The sequence below is a fragment of the Nothoprocta perdicaria genome, unplaced genomic scaffold, assembly GCF_003342845.1.
Source record: "Nothoprocta perdicaria isolate Ctin4 unplaced genomic scaffold, notPer1 scaffold_132, whole genome shotgun sequence".
Classification (NCBI taxonomy): Eukaryota; Metazoa; Chordata; class Aves; order Tinamiformes; family Tinamidae; genus Nothoprocta; species Nothoprocta perdicaria.
The window spans coordinates 1,198,561-1,214,828 of record NW_020454450.1 but is presented as its reverse complement, the minus strand read 5'-3'; the positions used below and the strand labels follow the sequence as shown (position 1 = coordinate 1,214,828).

The 16,268-nt window shown below is 44.7% G+C and overlaps 2 protein-coding genes across 3 annotated transcripts in view; one reads left to right on the top strand and one right to left on the bottom strand.

The window, feature by feature from the left end:
• The first annotated feature begins 8,075 nt into the window (after positions 1–8,075).
• Positions 8,076–11,684, top strand: OSGEPL1 (O-sialoglycoprotein endopeptidase like 1). Of its 2 annotated transcripts, none has more exons than XM_026033760.1 (7): positions 8,076–8,821; positions 9,354–9,741; positions 9,878–10,082; positions 10,165–10,313; positions 10,671–10,801; positions 10,967–11,038; positions 11,391–11,684. In XM_026033760.1, exons 1-7 carry the CDS (start codon positions 8,610–8,612, stop codon positions 11,467–11,469), a joined length of 1,236 nt encoding a protein of 411 aa, XP_025889545.1. In that variant the 5' UTR covers positions 8,076–8,609; the 3' UTR covers positions 11,470–11,684. The 2 variants fall into 2 exon arrangements, with proteins under 2 accessions (XP_025889545.1, XP_025889547.1); XM_026033762.1 differs by having other exon boundaries at positions 8,674–8,821; positions 9,359–9,741.
• Positions 11,685–12,165: 481 nt separating this feature from the next.
• ANKAR (ankyrin and armadillo repeat containing) overlaps positions 12,166–16,268 on the bottom strand; it is a 14,764-nt gene continuing 10,661 nt past the window's right edge. The window contains exons 17-22 of the mRNA XM_026033736.1: positions 15,837–15,995; positions 15,455–15,572; positions 14,755–14,864; positions 14,081–14,277; positions 13,166–13,239; positions 12,166–12,847 (exon numbers count right to left, since the gene is read on the bottom strand). Of these exons, the coding sequence (XP_025889521.1) occupies positions 12,564–12,847; positions 13,166–13,239; positions 14,081–14,277; positions 14,755–14,864; positions 15,455–15,572; positions 15,837–15,995 (942 nt within the window). The 3' untranslated portion in view covers positions 12,166–12,563. The remainder of the gene's footprint in view (positions 12,848–13,165; positions 13,240–14,080; positions 14,278–14,754; positions 14,865–15,454; positions 15,573–15,836; positions 15,996–16,268) is intronic.

Below are 16,268 nucleotides of genomic sequence, written 5' to 3'. Positions count from 1 at the left end.
ATTTCGGCCTATTTATTGACTTTTATGGTTGTTGCTGTCTTTTAAATGGTGTTCAGAGACTAAACTTTGCTCTAGAAAGGAAAAGGTTCGCTTTCTAACACCTACCAAGGTGCTCTGTGTTGAAGAGGTGATATTAATGTGCAAGTCTTGCACTCTGCAGAGAAATTAGAGTGTGAGCTCTCTGTTGCACAAACCTTTGCAGTTCTGTCATTACGTGAAAGGAGATATTTTTTGGTTTTGCTTGTATTTTCCATGCTTTTTGAAATGCTAGCTGCTTTCATTATTGTTGTTTCACTCCCAAGGCTCAACAGCTCTTGACCGTGTGTGTCCAAATCAGCCCTCGCCTCTGAGGAAAGTTGGATTTCTGCACTCTGCTGGGCTGGGCAAGGCTCACATCCTGTAGGTTCACCAGTGCTCTCTGATGAGCAAACATTTGCAAGCAGGTCCTCCCAAAAATGCCAACAGAAAAGCTGTGTGCAGAAAAAAAGACAGAGAAGGTTTTCACCTACGGTATTAACTTTTCTGCTTTCCCCGCTAAGGCACTTTCGACTATGGCACAGGCCATGCTGAATGGATGATGCTCGTTTTAAAAAGAATTCTGAATCCTGACTTTTGTTCTCATACTGCACTGGTTCTTTCAGAGACAGATTTCTGTGTGTCCAGTGCATTTTTAGAACCTAGATTAGATGTCCTGCCCTCAGTGTCCAGCTGTTCTCATTCTCAAACTCTAGGAGCAAACTGGCATATAAGCCATAACCTTGCATTTGTTCCTAAAAAAATACAGAAAAGTAGTGGAATAGACTGCTAATCGAAGAAGATTCAACTGTATAAAGGAAAGTTTTCAGTAAGATAAAGAAAATAAGTATGATGTTTAATTATTGACATAGTGATACTTTCCCATAGAAATAAAATAAAATACATATGTATATGAGTTGACAAGATATGTTTTTATGCCATGACAGTGAAGAAGAAAATCTCTTCCCAAAACATTTAGTATCCCATGGGATGAGACAAAGACTGTTCAAAGGATCACAAATATGTCTGTTAAGAAACTCGACAAAGAAGAACCTCCTCCTGTGTGTTCAGTGTTGGCTTCATGTTAACTTTCCATCTTTTTTTTCTTTTCACTAAAAGGTTTGGGATGTTAGCCTTTGTGATCTCCCTTCCTACTTGTTCCATGCTTGTCTCTTTAGCATGTAAGGATTAGCCTTTTTCAGCATGAGGGCCACTAATGAAATAAGCTGACCGCTAGCAAGTTTTCCCTTGGATCTTGGTCCTTGAGGTATGAGCGATCATATTGTTGCCAGATATCCTGCCTGCTTGCCACCAGTCTCCAACACCCTAGTGATCCCAAATGGTGTAGGGAGGACTTACCCTTCCTGACTTGGCTGCCATAATAGTGTGTTTTATTTGCCCCCTACATGGCCTCAAATTATCCAGTGCTCTCCAAGGAGTCTGAGCCCTACATAATTCATTCCCAGCCTCACACCAGCTGCTGTCTGGCTGCTGTTTGTCTTCTCCCTGGTCTAATGGCAGCTACTTGCAAAGCACCAGGAGGACCCCTCTGTTCCCTCCTGGTAGGAGTAAAGTCCCAGTAATCATGAACACTTTGAAGAAAGGGAGAAATTAAGCTAGACAAAACCTCAGCAAGCTAAGGAAGGAATAGGCCTGAACATGGCATGTGCTGGCTGCGTCCCTGTGGTGGCAATCTCAGTTATTTTAGACTCCAGCTGGGAAGTAGCTCTGATCCCAGTTTTTCCTGTGCCCTGCCAAGCCCATGGTACAAATGTGCTGCATGGTGAGAAGCTGCCAGCATCGACTGAAGTAAATGACCCTAGTGCTACTTTGTGCTGCTGGATATGTGTTTGTTTGTGCCTCACTACCCGGTCCCAAAGCTCCTGGGAAGTCACTGCAGGGACAGGGCCTCTCCATCCTGGCACACCTCTCTGCCAACTGAGGTTGAGCTCTGCTATCCTGCGTTACTGGCTTGTGGGGTTAGGATGGCAGCTTCCTCTTCCCCTCACTTTACAGCTGAGCTGATCCAAACACTTTCCAGTGGGGCAGAGCCCTTCAGGTCTCTCTGGGATTGCAGTGAAATCTCYAGGGTTACATGCCTGACATATGGCTTGGCCTGAAAAGGCGGAACCAAAGGCAGAACCTTTGCTGTGAGGGGGTCATTAAATGCTCCAGTCAGACCTCCTCCATCTCTCTACATCTGTTTGAAACCTTCCCTCAGTGTTAAATCAAAGGAGTCTTGATTCTTTAGGCAGAGTCATCAATAAAACATGGTGCTCCATTAAGCATAAGAGCAACCCTTCAATTGCCTTTTACAGTAATAGCAGCCCCAAACACACAGAGGCAAGGCAGACCACCACCAAAACACAGGCAGCTGAACCCTACAGCCAGTGGAGGAATGCATGGGCAAGGAGTGGACAATGGCTCTTCCTATGCTGCGCCCTACAGCAACACTGTGGAGAAGAGAAACCTTCCCACAGGAAGGTGGCCAGGAAACCAAGCCACAGGTCAGGGTCAGGCCATGAGGGTAACCAGCATCAGACAGCCCAGTGATAGCAGCTAGGAGCACAGCAGTAGGACAGATCCAAGATCTAAATGTCAGGGTCCAAATAAATGCAGCTCATGGCCTGGTGTGGCTGTGGATCAGCTGGAGACCATTAATCCTATAARATATGCAGCAAAGGTCCAGAACTGGTCATGGCTAGAAACAGTAAATGCAGCTTAAAGTTTCCCCTTGTATTGCTTGAAATATGTCCAAAATGYTTCCTTGTTATTTCTTGCATTGCATTTATCACTGTGGCTATTAATTATTGAGGATAAAAAAAAAAAAAAAAAAGTCTGGTTACATTGGAGCAAAGAAGGGTAGCTCTAAGACACACGGAGCCCTTCTACAGCCTGTTTAAGGATGACTTAGAAGCTTCAGTGCCCTTAGAGCCACAGCTAAGAAGCACCTTAGGAAGCGAGTATGCAAGAAGACACCCCATTTCCCTCTCAGAAAGAAGGGAATGATGCTAGCAGTTCATGGCATGTTCTGCTGATGTGATGTGACAGCAGAGTGCTCTAAATACTGTCTCAGGAAGCCAATTATAGGCAAAACGTCTGCTTTCATCTCYCCTGGCCCATCCCCTCCAGCTACAGCTGAGATGTGCTTGCAATTCAGACTGTTTCATGGCTGGGAGAAGGATTCATTCTAAAAAACAGTTGTGATAGCTGGAAATAATTCATAGCAGCATGTTAATAAATAAGTAAATACCTAYCTCTCTGACATGCCCCTTTTCTGCCTTTTTCTAGTGGTAGGAACACCCATGGCTGTCTGAGCAGCTCTCCACAAGGAATACACAGGATCTTCAGTAGAAGTTGCCATAGTCTCCTTGAAAGAAGACGGGKCTTGCCGTAATCTCATATGTGCTCTTTGTAACGTGGAGGAGGAATGTACATCCAAATGGACAAATGTCTCAGTAGTTGTCTGGCACCTGTTGCCTTGGATGTGCTGAAATCAGCAGATATGATGTAAAATGCATCCCACCCAAGAAGGCCTGCTATCCCAATGATCCTTGAGAACCATGCTGTCCTCTGCCCCCAAGACCTATGCCCCTAACTGGATGGGCTAGTCCTAGACTAGACTGTCCTAGTTTGATGAAGTCCGCATGGCTGTGGACTGAGGATTGGACAATCCTCATTGACAAAGAAGGCCTGGTACTGCTTAGGAATTGGTGCTCAAGCCCCTACGTAGCCTTCCATTTCATGCCAGTTTTGACTGGTATTATCAGTGCTGTTTGTTACGTACTTGAAAAGTCATTGGTGAGAGGTGAAGGTTCATGAAGAACCGTATTTTGTTGAAATGCTTTATGTGTTGAATGTTTTCATCACTGAGCATTGCCACTGTGCTATTTCCTATAGTGCTCTAGTACGTAAAGTTGGTTCTGACTGTTGCTGTCAGAAAGTTGGACATCTGACTTAACAAAAACTACTTAAAAGCTCTGATGAGTCAGACTTATCTCAGAGAATAGTTTGTTCCAGTGAATTGGGACATGTTCATTTCTTCCCTGTAGTCAGACCTTGCTTCCTGGCTGTATGAGGAGGAATTAAGAAACACATTGTCTTTCTTTTGTAAGAAAAAAGCCTAAATATTGAAGGGTTCATTAGTTTGTGTGTCTTTTCTTTGTCAAGAATCATCCACTGTAAGCTCTGGTCCAGGCAAGGAGATTCTTGGGCCTCTTTGAAGGGTATGACAGGTATCACATAAGATAAGCTTGTGGGTGTGCTTCTCTTCCTCTCCAGGCATGGTGATGGGGGTTGCATAGCATTGACAAGGTCATTGAGATGGGGTCATATTGTTCTCTGTAAGGACCCAGTGATGGCGGATTGCATTTTGCCTACAAAGCCACTTCAGTGAAACACTGCAACTTAGGTGGGTGCCAAGCAGACATCATGCCTAGGCTGCAAAGTCCTCACCAGGGTTCTCACATGCTAGGGGCCCACTTGGGTTTTGGCTCTGAGGGGCATGGTCTGGGGAGGGCATGGACACAGCAGAGACCTTCCTGTGGCAGGGAGCCAGGACAGGAGATTATGTCTCTGCAAGCGGGACCATGCACGGCTCCCCTCTCCTCTTCCGAAACAGCTTTCCAAAGAGGCAAATGGAATCAAAGAATCACAGAATGGCTGAAGTTTGAAAGGACCTCTGGAGATCATCGAGTCCAACCCCTCTGCTCAAGCAGGGAGACCTAGAGCACATGGCACAGGGTCACGCACCCAGGCAGATCTTAAGTATCTCCAAAGAAGGAAACTCCCAACACCTCTKTGAGCAGCCCACTCCAGTGCTCTGTCACTCTCACAGGAAAGAAGTTCTTTCTCACATGGAGGAGGAACTTCCTGAGTTCCAGTTTATACGCATGACCCCTTGTCCTGTCACTGGCTACCACCGAGTAGAGTTTGCCCTCATCCTCTTTACATTCTTCCCTTAGGTATTTGTACGTGTTCATAAGATCGCCTCTCAGTATTCTCTACTTCAGGCKAAACAGGCCCAGCTCACTTGGTCTTTCCTCATAAGAAAGATGCTCCAGTCCCTTAATGATCTTCATCACTCTATGCTGGACCCTCTCTAGAAKTTCCATGTCTCTCTTGTCCTGGGGAGCCCAGAACTGTACATGGTGCTCTAGGCGCAGCCTCACCAGAGCTGAGTAGAGGGGCAGGATCCCTTCCCTCAACCTGCTGGCAACACTGCTCCTGATGAAGCCAGGATCCCATTGGCCCTCTTGGCCACAGGAGCCATTGCTGGCTCATGGTTAACCTGCTGTCAACTAGAACTCCCAAATCCCTCTCAAGACACAGAAACAGCAGCTCTCCCAACGGTTTCTTTATTCTCCTAGCTCCCCTGGAGCCCTACTGCGGGAGCACCTGGACGTTGGGGCAGAGAAAAAACTCTCTTCCTCTTCTAGATCGTCTACTTTCCTCTTCTTAGCTGGTTTGTGGAGCCCGCTGTCCCTCACGTGCAGGTAGCACAGGCGCCTCAGCTGCTTAACCATCAGGGCCGTGTTTGCTTCCAGCCGACACAGGACCCCATAGCTGTCGCAGTGACTCCCACCCTGGCGGTCGGTGTCCCCAGGAGCTGCGCATGCCTGGTCCACCTCCTGAGAAWGACAGGGCAGTGGTGAGATGAAACAGGCCATGGGGCTCAGATGTGTCCTGCAAGGCTTGGCCTTTTATCGAGAAACACAAGCCTCCCAGTGCTGCTGCAGACAACAGGTTGCACCAAGAAGTCCTCAGGTTGAATGTTTTCTGCCTAGTGGGTGGAACCTCTATGAGGTCTATGTCCACATGCCCTGCTCTGAGGCTGACACCAGCCCCTGTTGCCTGAGAGCAGCAAGTAGGAAGCGGCCAGGGGAAGAGGTAGAGGATGTGCCATGTCCTGCCAAGACTTTCTAGGCCAGCTGTTCTTTCCCTGCCTTGTGCCAAGCATCCCAGTCCCCTGGGCTTTGCCTGTTCCCAGCAGCGCAGTACCATCCTGCCCGCATCCCTTGAGCACTCGCCTGTCTCTGGCATCTGACTGCTTTACGCCAAAGCCAACGTGCAAGCAAAAGCCCCGCGAGCAGGCCCAGGGCTTGCGTGCACAGGGAGAGCACCTGCAGCGTCATCAGCAGCAGGTCGAGCTGGTCACAGGAGGGCCAGAGCTGGTCCAGCGGGTAGGGCAGGCAGGAGCCCTGCGGCTCCCTGCCCATGTCGAGTTGCTCCAGCTCCCCTGGGAGAATATCCCACCCAACCTGGGCCCAAATGGGGTGGCTGCAAAGGCCCAGGCTGCCAGGAAGCAGTGACGCTGTGATCGCAGAAAGGGACAGGGAAAGAGGTGGGCAGAACATTGTCCCCGTGACTGMAGGTCAAACTTCTGCAAGCGCTGTCACTCTCAAGCGAGCTTAGCCAGTGACTGCCAGCACAGAGAGGTGATGCTCATTATTGGTGCGATGGGGGATGGATGAGGTCATCAGCCCCAGATGGCTGTCACCAAAAGCCCTGTGAAGTCACAAGGCTTTTTCCCAGCACACAGCAGACAAGGAAGTTGATATCAGCACAAAACAGGCACTAGGAGGCCAGGAATGGGACATTTCTCCATGGGCTGGCCCTGCCTAGCACTCATCTTGGACTGTGCTCCTGCTTCCTTGAGCCTGGCAGCCTCTGTCGTGTGGAGAGCACATTCCAGCTGCTGCCTTGGGTCCAAACAGCCTGACCCAGTGTCATGCCAGCACYGGACGCACCAAAGCCTGTGCAACCAAATTGCCCTGGGTGCTCCTCCTTGCCCTTGGGCAGCAGTGCAAACCCACCCTCCCTCACGTCCACCTGCACAAGCACCAGCCTCGTGGCTTCCTCAGATACCAGCCTAGCACACACATCATCTAATTCCTACACTCAGAATGAGGCCTCTCAGCCAGGCTCTGTGTCTCTACAGCTGCACATCTCGCCTTAGAATAACTAGTCCAGCTCCACAGCTGCTAGCAAATATCACAGCATTTACGTTCCTTMGGTGCCGTTATTTTTTCCTTCACTGGTCCCATCTTCCCTAAATCTGCATCCAACTGTGACATTTCTCATATTGCTCCCTGGGTCTGGAAACAAATGGACTCAGATGGACCAAGGAACAGAATGACCATGCAGCAAAGATGCCTCCTCAGCACATGTGTAAATGAAACACAGTAAATTATGGTAATATGGTGCTGTTTGTTTCAATTTCCATCTTCATGTGGTGTCCAACTCTGTGTATTTATTGCCTTGGCCCAGCAGGCACACTCCCCCACCTGGATAATAACCACGTGGCCTCGCTGTGCGTGTTTGCAGACAAAGATGTAAATAACGTGCATGTCTTGTGTGGGAATGCAGCATTTAAGGGTAGTGTGTGGTGCTGAGACATCTCGTGCGTGATCCGCTCTGCAACCGGGCTGATGGGGATACAACTAGACCACCGATACTAGAGTATCTTGGGGAAAAGAGCAATTTTTAAAGCTGCCAAGTGGTTGCCAAGTGTGAACAGATTAGGCAGACGCCTCTGAGACGCCAGCGGTGACTGAAAATTTTTCTTTCATTTAATCACGGCCTTGGTTCATATTTGCATGCAGTGACAGCCTGGGAGGAGAAGCAAATGAACAAAATGCATCAGAAGAGGGCTCATCTGTACTCATGTTAGTAGATTGGCTGGTTTGTCTTCTTCTAAAAAAAAAAAAAAAAAAAAAAAAGGAGAAACATAAGCAAGCAATGGGCTATGTCCTAGTGCTAAATAAATCTTCAAGTTGTGCGCAAAGCGTAGCAAGGCGGAGGAGGAGCCGGGACGGAGCCGGAGGAGCACGAGGAGGAGGAGCAGGAGCCGGAGCCACGGGGGCCGGAGCCGGAGGAGGAGGAGCAGGAGCCACGGGGGCGGGCGCCATGGGGGCGCCGTGAGGCGGCGCGGCGGCGCTGACATGGCGGTGCAGGAGGGCGCCGCTCGTTGCGCGCGCGCGGTAACGGCCGAGGGTGGCAGGTTGGCAGCCCTGGGGGGGCTTCGGTAGGCGGCGCGGCCCGTGCCCGCCCGCGGAGCAGGGACACGAGCAGGGGCTGGAGCGAGGACGTTGCTCCGGGCGCGCCTGAGGCGAAGCGCCCGCAGCCCCGGCCCTTGCGGGACTCTGCTGCCCGGTGCTCGTGCAAAGCACGGCCAGGCCAGGAAAAACCGCCCCTTGCAGGAGTGATGTTCTAAAAACCCTGGGTTTTAGAGAATTAAATACACAGACGGGATAGTTTACCTACAAATTGCCAAGCTCGTTACTTTTCCTCTGCGTGAGAGGATATGCTTGAAAGTACTSCAGTATTGAGTAGGCACGAGACAACTCCAAAGAGGTTTCTGGTGGGCTTGGAGCGAGCATTCCTGCTCCTAATGAAAGCGTTGATACCTTCCTACTGGAGCAAGSAGTATGGGTGCCTGCCCCGTGGTTGGAGGCGACGCTTCCCTCATTAAATGATTCCTTGGTAATTGCAGTCTGGATGAACTCTGCAGGTTGCTGCCCTCAGCAACTCAAATTGTGCAGGGACGGTGCGTGTCCGGTTTCTGGATGTGACCACGGGACAAGCTTCTAGCAATGAACAGCCTTACCAGAAGCCTTTGGAAACCGCTTAAGCGCGTCCAAGCGGCGTGGCGCAGAGCGAGCCCGGCCCGCGCTGCAGAGCAGCGTCCGCCGAGGCTGGTGCTGGGCATCGAGACGAGCTGCGATGACACGGGGGCCGCCGTGGTGGACGAGAGCGGCGCCGTGCGCGGAGAGGCGCTGCACTGCCAGAGGGAGGTCCACCTCAAGTAAGAACAGACACCCTGCGCGCCGGGCCGCTCGTGCAGCCGCGCTTGTGCTCGTGGTGGGAAAGGACGGGAATTTGAGGGGTGCCCTCTAGTATTTTTCCCCAAAAGAGAAGGTTATTTGACTTGATTATTTAGCTTAATTAAACATCAAATTGTTTTTAGTTAAAACCACAAAATTTCTCCAGTGTTATAAGAGAAAACGAATGAAAATATTCACTGGTGGCCACGTGCCTGAACTGACGGTTAGAAGTCAGTGATTTTGAATCTTCAGTTACACAAATTGTTTTGCTACAATATTTGGCTACGTTTAAGAGGGATATCCGACAAACTTGAGCAAGTAATACATTTTTCTGGCCTTCCCCTGAAAACAGTGGTTTATTCCATATGTAGGTGTCCTTTAAATAAAGCAAAAGAGAATGTAGTAAGGAAAGAGACAAGATATGTCAGGGACAAGAGGTATTTTAAATTTGCTTTTTCTGTGATTCTGTCATTTATAAAATACCAATTGTAATTCTTTGTTTTTTTTAACTAGAACAGGTGGGATAATTCCTCCGGTGGCACAGCAACTTCACAGGGAAAACATTGAGCAAGTAGTAAAAGAAGCTCTCGATGTCAGTGGAGTTTCTGTAAGTGAACTTGCTGCTATTGCAACTACAGTGAAGCCGGGACTTGCCCTGTGTCTTCAGGTGGGACTGGAATATAGCTTAAAACTGGTGAACAAGTATAAGAAGCCTTTCATACCCATTCATCACATGGAGGCTCATGCACTAACCATCAGACTAATAAATCAGGTGGAATTCCCTTTCTTGGTTCTTCTGCTGTCTGGCGGCCACTGCATTTTGGCAGTAGCACAAGGAGTTTCAGATTTCCTTCTGCTTGGGCAGTCAATAGATATAGCACCRGGTGACATGTTGGACAAGGTAATATTTCCATACATGTTTTGTTTTGTTTCAGCAAGTGTGCTTAAATTTAGGCACTTGAATGTAGTGATGCAGTTGCAGGAAGACTTAATTTGGCTCCTCATTCTGGCTCTCTTGTTCATGATTTGCACTTCAGGTAGCGAGAAGACTGTCCTTGAGCAAGCACCCGGAGTGCCAGGGCATGGCAGGGGGGAAGGCCATAGAGCACTTGGCTCGGACGGGGGACCGGCAGCGTCACACGTTCAGAGTTCCCATGCAGCATTATCGCAACTGTGACTTTTCTTTCTCTGGGCTTCAGAATCTTGTCAATAAAGTAATCGTAGAACAAGAAAAGGAAGAAGGTATTTTAAAACAAAGTGATATATAAGCTATGGGCTTAATGTGCTCTATTCAGGTAAAACCATTGGCCTTGTGCTTTTACAGGTGTTCAGGAGGGAGAGCTGCTGTCTTGTGCTAAGGATATCGCTGCCGCTGCACAGCATGCAGTGGCCGCTCATATTGTCAAGCGGACGCATCGAGCCATGCTCTTCTGCATAAAACACAGCATAATATCACCCCAAAATGCAACTTTGGTGGGTATACATCTTAAGTAGAAATAGATTTTCTTAGAAATCAATCTAATCTTCAGGAACAGCTCAGGCCACATAATTTRGGCTATTGCTGCCCAGTACTTCATAGGTGTTCTATTTATAGCCTGCTTTTAGTCAGGAATCTTGCAGCATAATACGTTCCCTTCTCATATTCTTTTCTGATATGCTCTTTTTTTCAAACTTGTTGTTTATTGCTGTCTGCAGAACTTTGATACCTCTTTTAATAGGATAGTAATTGAGTATGGTCCACTACTGTACTAAAGCCCTCCTTACTTGCTTACTTTTGAATTATGCCTTTTTTGTTGTTTTTATTATGCCCTTTTTCTTTGTTGGTGTCAGGTCGTATCAGGAGGAGTTGCAAGTAATCAGTATATCCGAAAAGGGCTGCAGATTGTGGCAGATGCAAATGGTTTCAGTTTTCTGTGTCCTCCTCCGAGACTGTGCACTGATAACGGTGTTATGATTGCATGGTATGGACTGCTTTTCTTCATGTTTCTGTAGTGTTCTTTAAAACTTAACATCAGAGYGAAGAATTTGTGTTTGAACCCCATACTTGCATGCAGGTAATTTGAAGCACATATTTGTATTCAGGTAATGTTTGATGTGCGTCTTCATACAGTTGTTCTCTTGCTTAGGAATGGCATTGAAAGGCTACGTGCAGAACTTGGTATTTTAAACTGTACCGATGGTCTCCGCTATGAAGCAACGTAAGTGACTGGATTTGCTTACAGTCCACCTCTTCACTTACTCACTAGTTAGTGAAAATGCAAGTGTAGACTGAGAAGACTAGTAGAATGGGATAAGTCCTACTACATAAAATATTTAAGGAGTTCTTTGCTGTAGACCCTACCTCCTTTAGAATTACCACAGAGAACATACCTATGAACCTCTAGTGCATCTTCTTATCAGTGAAACAGAAAATGACTTATCAGCTGATATTAGAATGTAAATACAGGGACCAAAAAGAACTTTCAAACCACATTTATGTTGTCTGAGCTGTCCTCTAAGTGCAGCAATAATGACACTTATTAAAAATRTGTAACAAATATTATTTTCTAGTGCTCCCCTGGGCATTGATATCTCAAAAAGAGTTGAAGAAGCTTCAATCAAGGTGCCAAGACTAAAAATGAAGATTTGATGATTGGCATCAAACTGAGTGGTAACTAAAATCTAACTACAAATTCTTCAGTAAGAACTGTCTGAATGCTGTTACATTTACTGTTAATACTTGGCTTGCAGTTGTTGGAAATCACATACCATAAAAATAAATGCTGTGTAGTATCAGCTAAATGTTTCAAATTACTGCTGTGTAGTATCAGCTAAATGTTTCAAATTACTGTTTCACAAATGGTATCAAAGCAAAATAAAAATATATTTTCTAATTATTTTAGATTTACAGCTTTTACATGATTAATGGGTTACTTCTACCTTGCCTCTTGACAATCAGTAGTAGATAGTTTTTTATATTGCTTATTGCACTATATCTGTTGAGCACCTCRTAGTTCCAGATGGCAACCGATTTTTTTAATACATAATGCATATGTTTAAAGTTACCTGCTTAAATAYAACCAAAATAATCGGGATACCCAAGAGAGCTACAGCCAGTTTAGCTCTTGTGATAAATGCGGTGGTGTTTGGACCAGATTTGTTTTTTCTTCCTTTTAAACTTGAATTCAAGATTTAATACAAATAAATTATGTTCCTTATTTTGCCAGTACTTCTGGAAAAAAAGATAAAGATCTCTCTTTAGACAGAAAGTGGTATTTGAAGAATACATTCTCTGTATTCAATTTGTCACACAGTGTTTTAGGAGATGGTTTTGTATAATTTCATAGGATATAATAGTTCCTATAGTCCTCTAAGTTCCTAATAGTGCTCTAAGATGGCATAGATGTTGACATGTTCTCTGTAAAATAGATTCAGACACTCTCACAGGTTATTTTTCAATTCCTCCACATAAAAACTTCAGGAACCTCTTTTAGAGGGTATAAAGCACTGCTTAATTAGAAATAGAAGCTTAAACCCTCTTAATGTTCTAAGATGTGTCTGACAAGTTTAGAGTTCTTAAAATCCAGTGCATTTATTCTTTAGCAGTATAGCTGTTTTTAAGGTATTCACAGATAGTCTTCCTCCATCTAACACAGTCTCAAGAACTGAGATTTCAGAAAGCCTTTTTGTGAAACCATTGACACGGGAGACTTTGCAAATGCAAAGCAACAGAACATGGCGTAATTATATTAAGTGCTTTTCAACTCCATCGCTGGCACAGGACTTAAGCTTTTCTCCTGGCGCAGTGGCTGAAATCTTATTGACATTAACAATTCTTGGTCTTGAAACTTTTGTGATGTCTGATGAAACCTCGTATGTAAATGAAGACAGTCTAGAAGTTTGTCCACGGAACATATTTGCTCTTCTGAATTTTCCCCTCAGGTGAGCAGGGGCAGATATTAAAAGAAGCGAGTCCTTGGGTTGACATTTAGTCCAGGGATGTCTTCCTCTGCAGCTCCACAACCTCTCTGGAAAATAGAGTAAATTATTTTGTTGAAATCTATGTGTAATATGTTGCAACTGTGTTCTGAACAGCAGAAGCTACAGCTTTCTTCTAAAAGTGAGACCTCAAGTTAAAGTTATATAAAGTTATATATGACCCAAAAAAAGTATTTTATGGCTGCAGTGATGACTTCTGTGGCCTTTTTGCATTTATCCATCTTCTTCATTGTTTAGCAAAACTAGTAAAATGGCTTATTTAATACAGTGGTCATATTTTGCCAAACTTTGGGGCACGCACCAGTAAACKGCTTACCTGCCTCAAAATGGGGTGAGGAATATCATACCTTTAGAGTACGTTGGAACTGCAGGTGGTCCTCCATTTATCATCAAGCTGCAAGTGGAAGAGTGACATCCTGAAAATTAATGGCTTAAAGCATTCAACACATTCTTGTAGTAGTGAATTCAAGTCCTTCAGCCTTTTTATTATTTCTGTTTTCCTTAYACACTTTTTTATTAGGAAACCTGGTCATTTTTTTTCATAGTTTAAAAATGTAAACTTGCCCATTTTATTTTAAAGTAAGTTTCTATAACTCCTAAGAATAGTTGGCATTTGGGGGCAGGTTCCAGGGCTAACCGTTGAAGCCTTTGCTTGCCTAAGGACTGACGTTAGCCCCTGGCCAAAGAGGAACCCATCCAAAGAGGAACTTGTTCCTAAACATTTACTGATTTTAAGTAGAGTCTTACTCCAGGAACATTTCTGGTAGTGCAAAATACTAAAATCTTGTCTGAGCTTCTGAAGTCAAATGATTGATTTCATTGACTTCAGTAAGAGCAATATAGGGTCTATATGCAATTTAAAAGATAAGGGAGAATTAATACAGGAGTAAAGCATTTCTCTCAGTCTTTTAAGATTTAAGCTGTGTTTAAGGTGTGTGTMTTCAATACTCAGTTTGCAAAAATATGAAGAATTTTTGATAAATAACTGACTGAACAACTTTATGCACAAAACCAAATGATGCAGGCACCATGCCATTTTGATTTCAAGTTTTTCAAAAAAAAAAAAGTCAATGTTTTATCATTTACAATTAATCAGACTATCCAGAATTTGCAGTTSCATATCACATCCTGTGATAATTGCAAGAGTTGGTGAAAAGTCACAGTAAAATTCATAGCAAAATTAGCCGTTTTTGATGTGTTTGGGGATTTTATGGCAATAATCCTCGTGGTTTGGGATTTGCAGAGTGCGTTTTTTGCAGCACCTGAGGGAGGGCAGCCCGAGGCGGCGTTCCCGCCGGAACTCCTGCACGAAGCCGTGGTTGATGCGCGCGTCCCGGCTGAGGTTGCCCAGCAGGCGGCCGAACTGCTGCGGYTTGTTGCGGCACTCCCCGAGGAGGTGCCGGTACGCCGTGCGGTTGAACGTGAGGTAGCCCAGGGCGTTCGCAGAGGCTATGCACACCTGGAAGGGGAAAAACAACAGTTCTCACCCTAGATCCGAGGATATTTTGCTTAGGAGACGGACTTTTATCAAAATAAAGCGGGTGCGTAGCAGCAGCTCTCTGGTCACCCATCAGAACTCCAAATTAGGGGTCAGAAAGACAATAATAATAGCTGAAATCAAAAGTAGTGGGTCTTTAATTGGTCGTTCAGTATCACTGCTACTCAGAAGCACAACTTTCAAGTCAGCAGGCCCATGTTCCTGGCTGATCTAGTGGTTAGCTGATGTAGCCTGAAACATATAGCTGAACAACTTGTCTCTTCTGRAATAATAGCAATCCATTGATGGCCATTTAATTACCCAATTGCATTATTTTTTCCCCCTGAAAAATCCACTTAGCATGAACTGTACTRTCAGCCAGCTGCACAAGTTGAGTTCAACACAAAGCAAAAATAAACAGAAATGCACAACACAAGTGTTACTTTTCTAGCCTTTTACCTCTTCATCATCTGAGTACAGGTGATAACACAGACGCTGGATCGTTCCTAATGTAGTAATGGCTTCTGGAATTCCTGCCCTCGTGTGAGCCAGGCTGGCCAGTAGCTTCCCTGGAAATGAGACATGCACAACTGCACTGTAGGCACGTTCAGTCTCCTCCATAGCCCTCCATTAGGCATCAGTGCCCCTTCTGAAACAACTTCAGAAACTATTAACTGGTTGCAATATCAACAAATTGGCCACTGTATTTCTTCTCAAACTCTCAGAGACCTTTTAATGAAAATATATTTCTCTAAGAAATCTGCTTTGGGAAATAAAAAAAAAAAACTATAGCTATCTTTACTTTTTTTTTAACTCTCTAGTCTTTTGACAAGCTGTAGAAATCCTTAATAAGTTTTATTTTTCATTACTAAAACCCTTTCCCCTACTGTCATTAAAAGTCTTTTAAAGATGAATTCATTCCTCCAGTAGATGAAGCAGTAGCTATACAGAGGCTGCATCCACTTGATATTACAGTATAGGATATTAATGCTTTGCATCAGAGAAAGAGTTATTAAAAAATAACACCACACACACAAAAAAACGTTATGCAAGTAGTTTGAGCACGTCATAAAAAAAAAAGGAAAAAAAAGTCTCAAAAATGCATGTGCTTCATTTTTGCTGCTGTAGAGTAGAGGAACAGCCTATTTCTATTTCCTACCTGTAAGAATAAGTGTAGCAGTGTCCTCAGAGTTGAGCAGTTCAACCAGTGTCATGACACCTCTAGCAGACAAAGTAACCTGATCGGCATCCACTATAACTTTGGCTAATACAACAATCTGAAAGCAGAAGACAACTTGCTTTAGGCAAACCTCTTATGTTCTTATACTTCTCTTTAGTATTAGAAAAAAATATATATACATGCTGCTCTAAATTTAATCATCACAAACAATGCGATACATTCATAATCAAAAATTTAAAATATTGATATGCCATCCAATGTTATTATACAGACACTGAATCTTCTATAAATTTTATATATCTAATATAAATTATATTAGATAAAAAAAWTTCTAAAGCCTGTGCTTTAAGAGATCTCATACCTGAAAAGCTGCCAGTGCTTTATCTGTCTCAATTTCTGACTGCAGGAAAGGTTCAAATATGGATATTGTAATTGTTCCACTCTCCTGGATCCGGAGTTGTTGGACACAGTTGTTGTATGCAAAAAGGGCTAACGCATATGCTGCTCGTAAACAGATATCCTTAAATAAATAAAAAATCAGAATACCATATAAACTCATATTTCATACTATCAATCCCCAGCCCTTCCCATACTACTTACGGCTCTTTGGTTATGCTAGAATAGTTATTATCCCTGCACTCCAGGCTATCAAGCATAGATCTCTTCTTGCCACTCCACTTACCTTGTTTCTAAAGATTTACAGAAACACATTGAAGACCAAAGCCTCCAGAGATTGAAAAAGAAGATAAATATGAACACTTCATAGCAAAGAATCTTTATGGCTTAAAGTAAA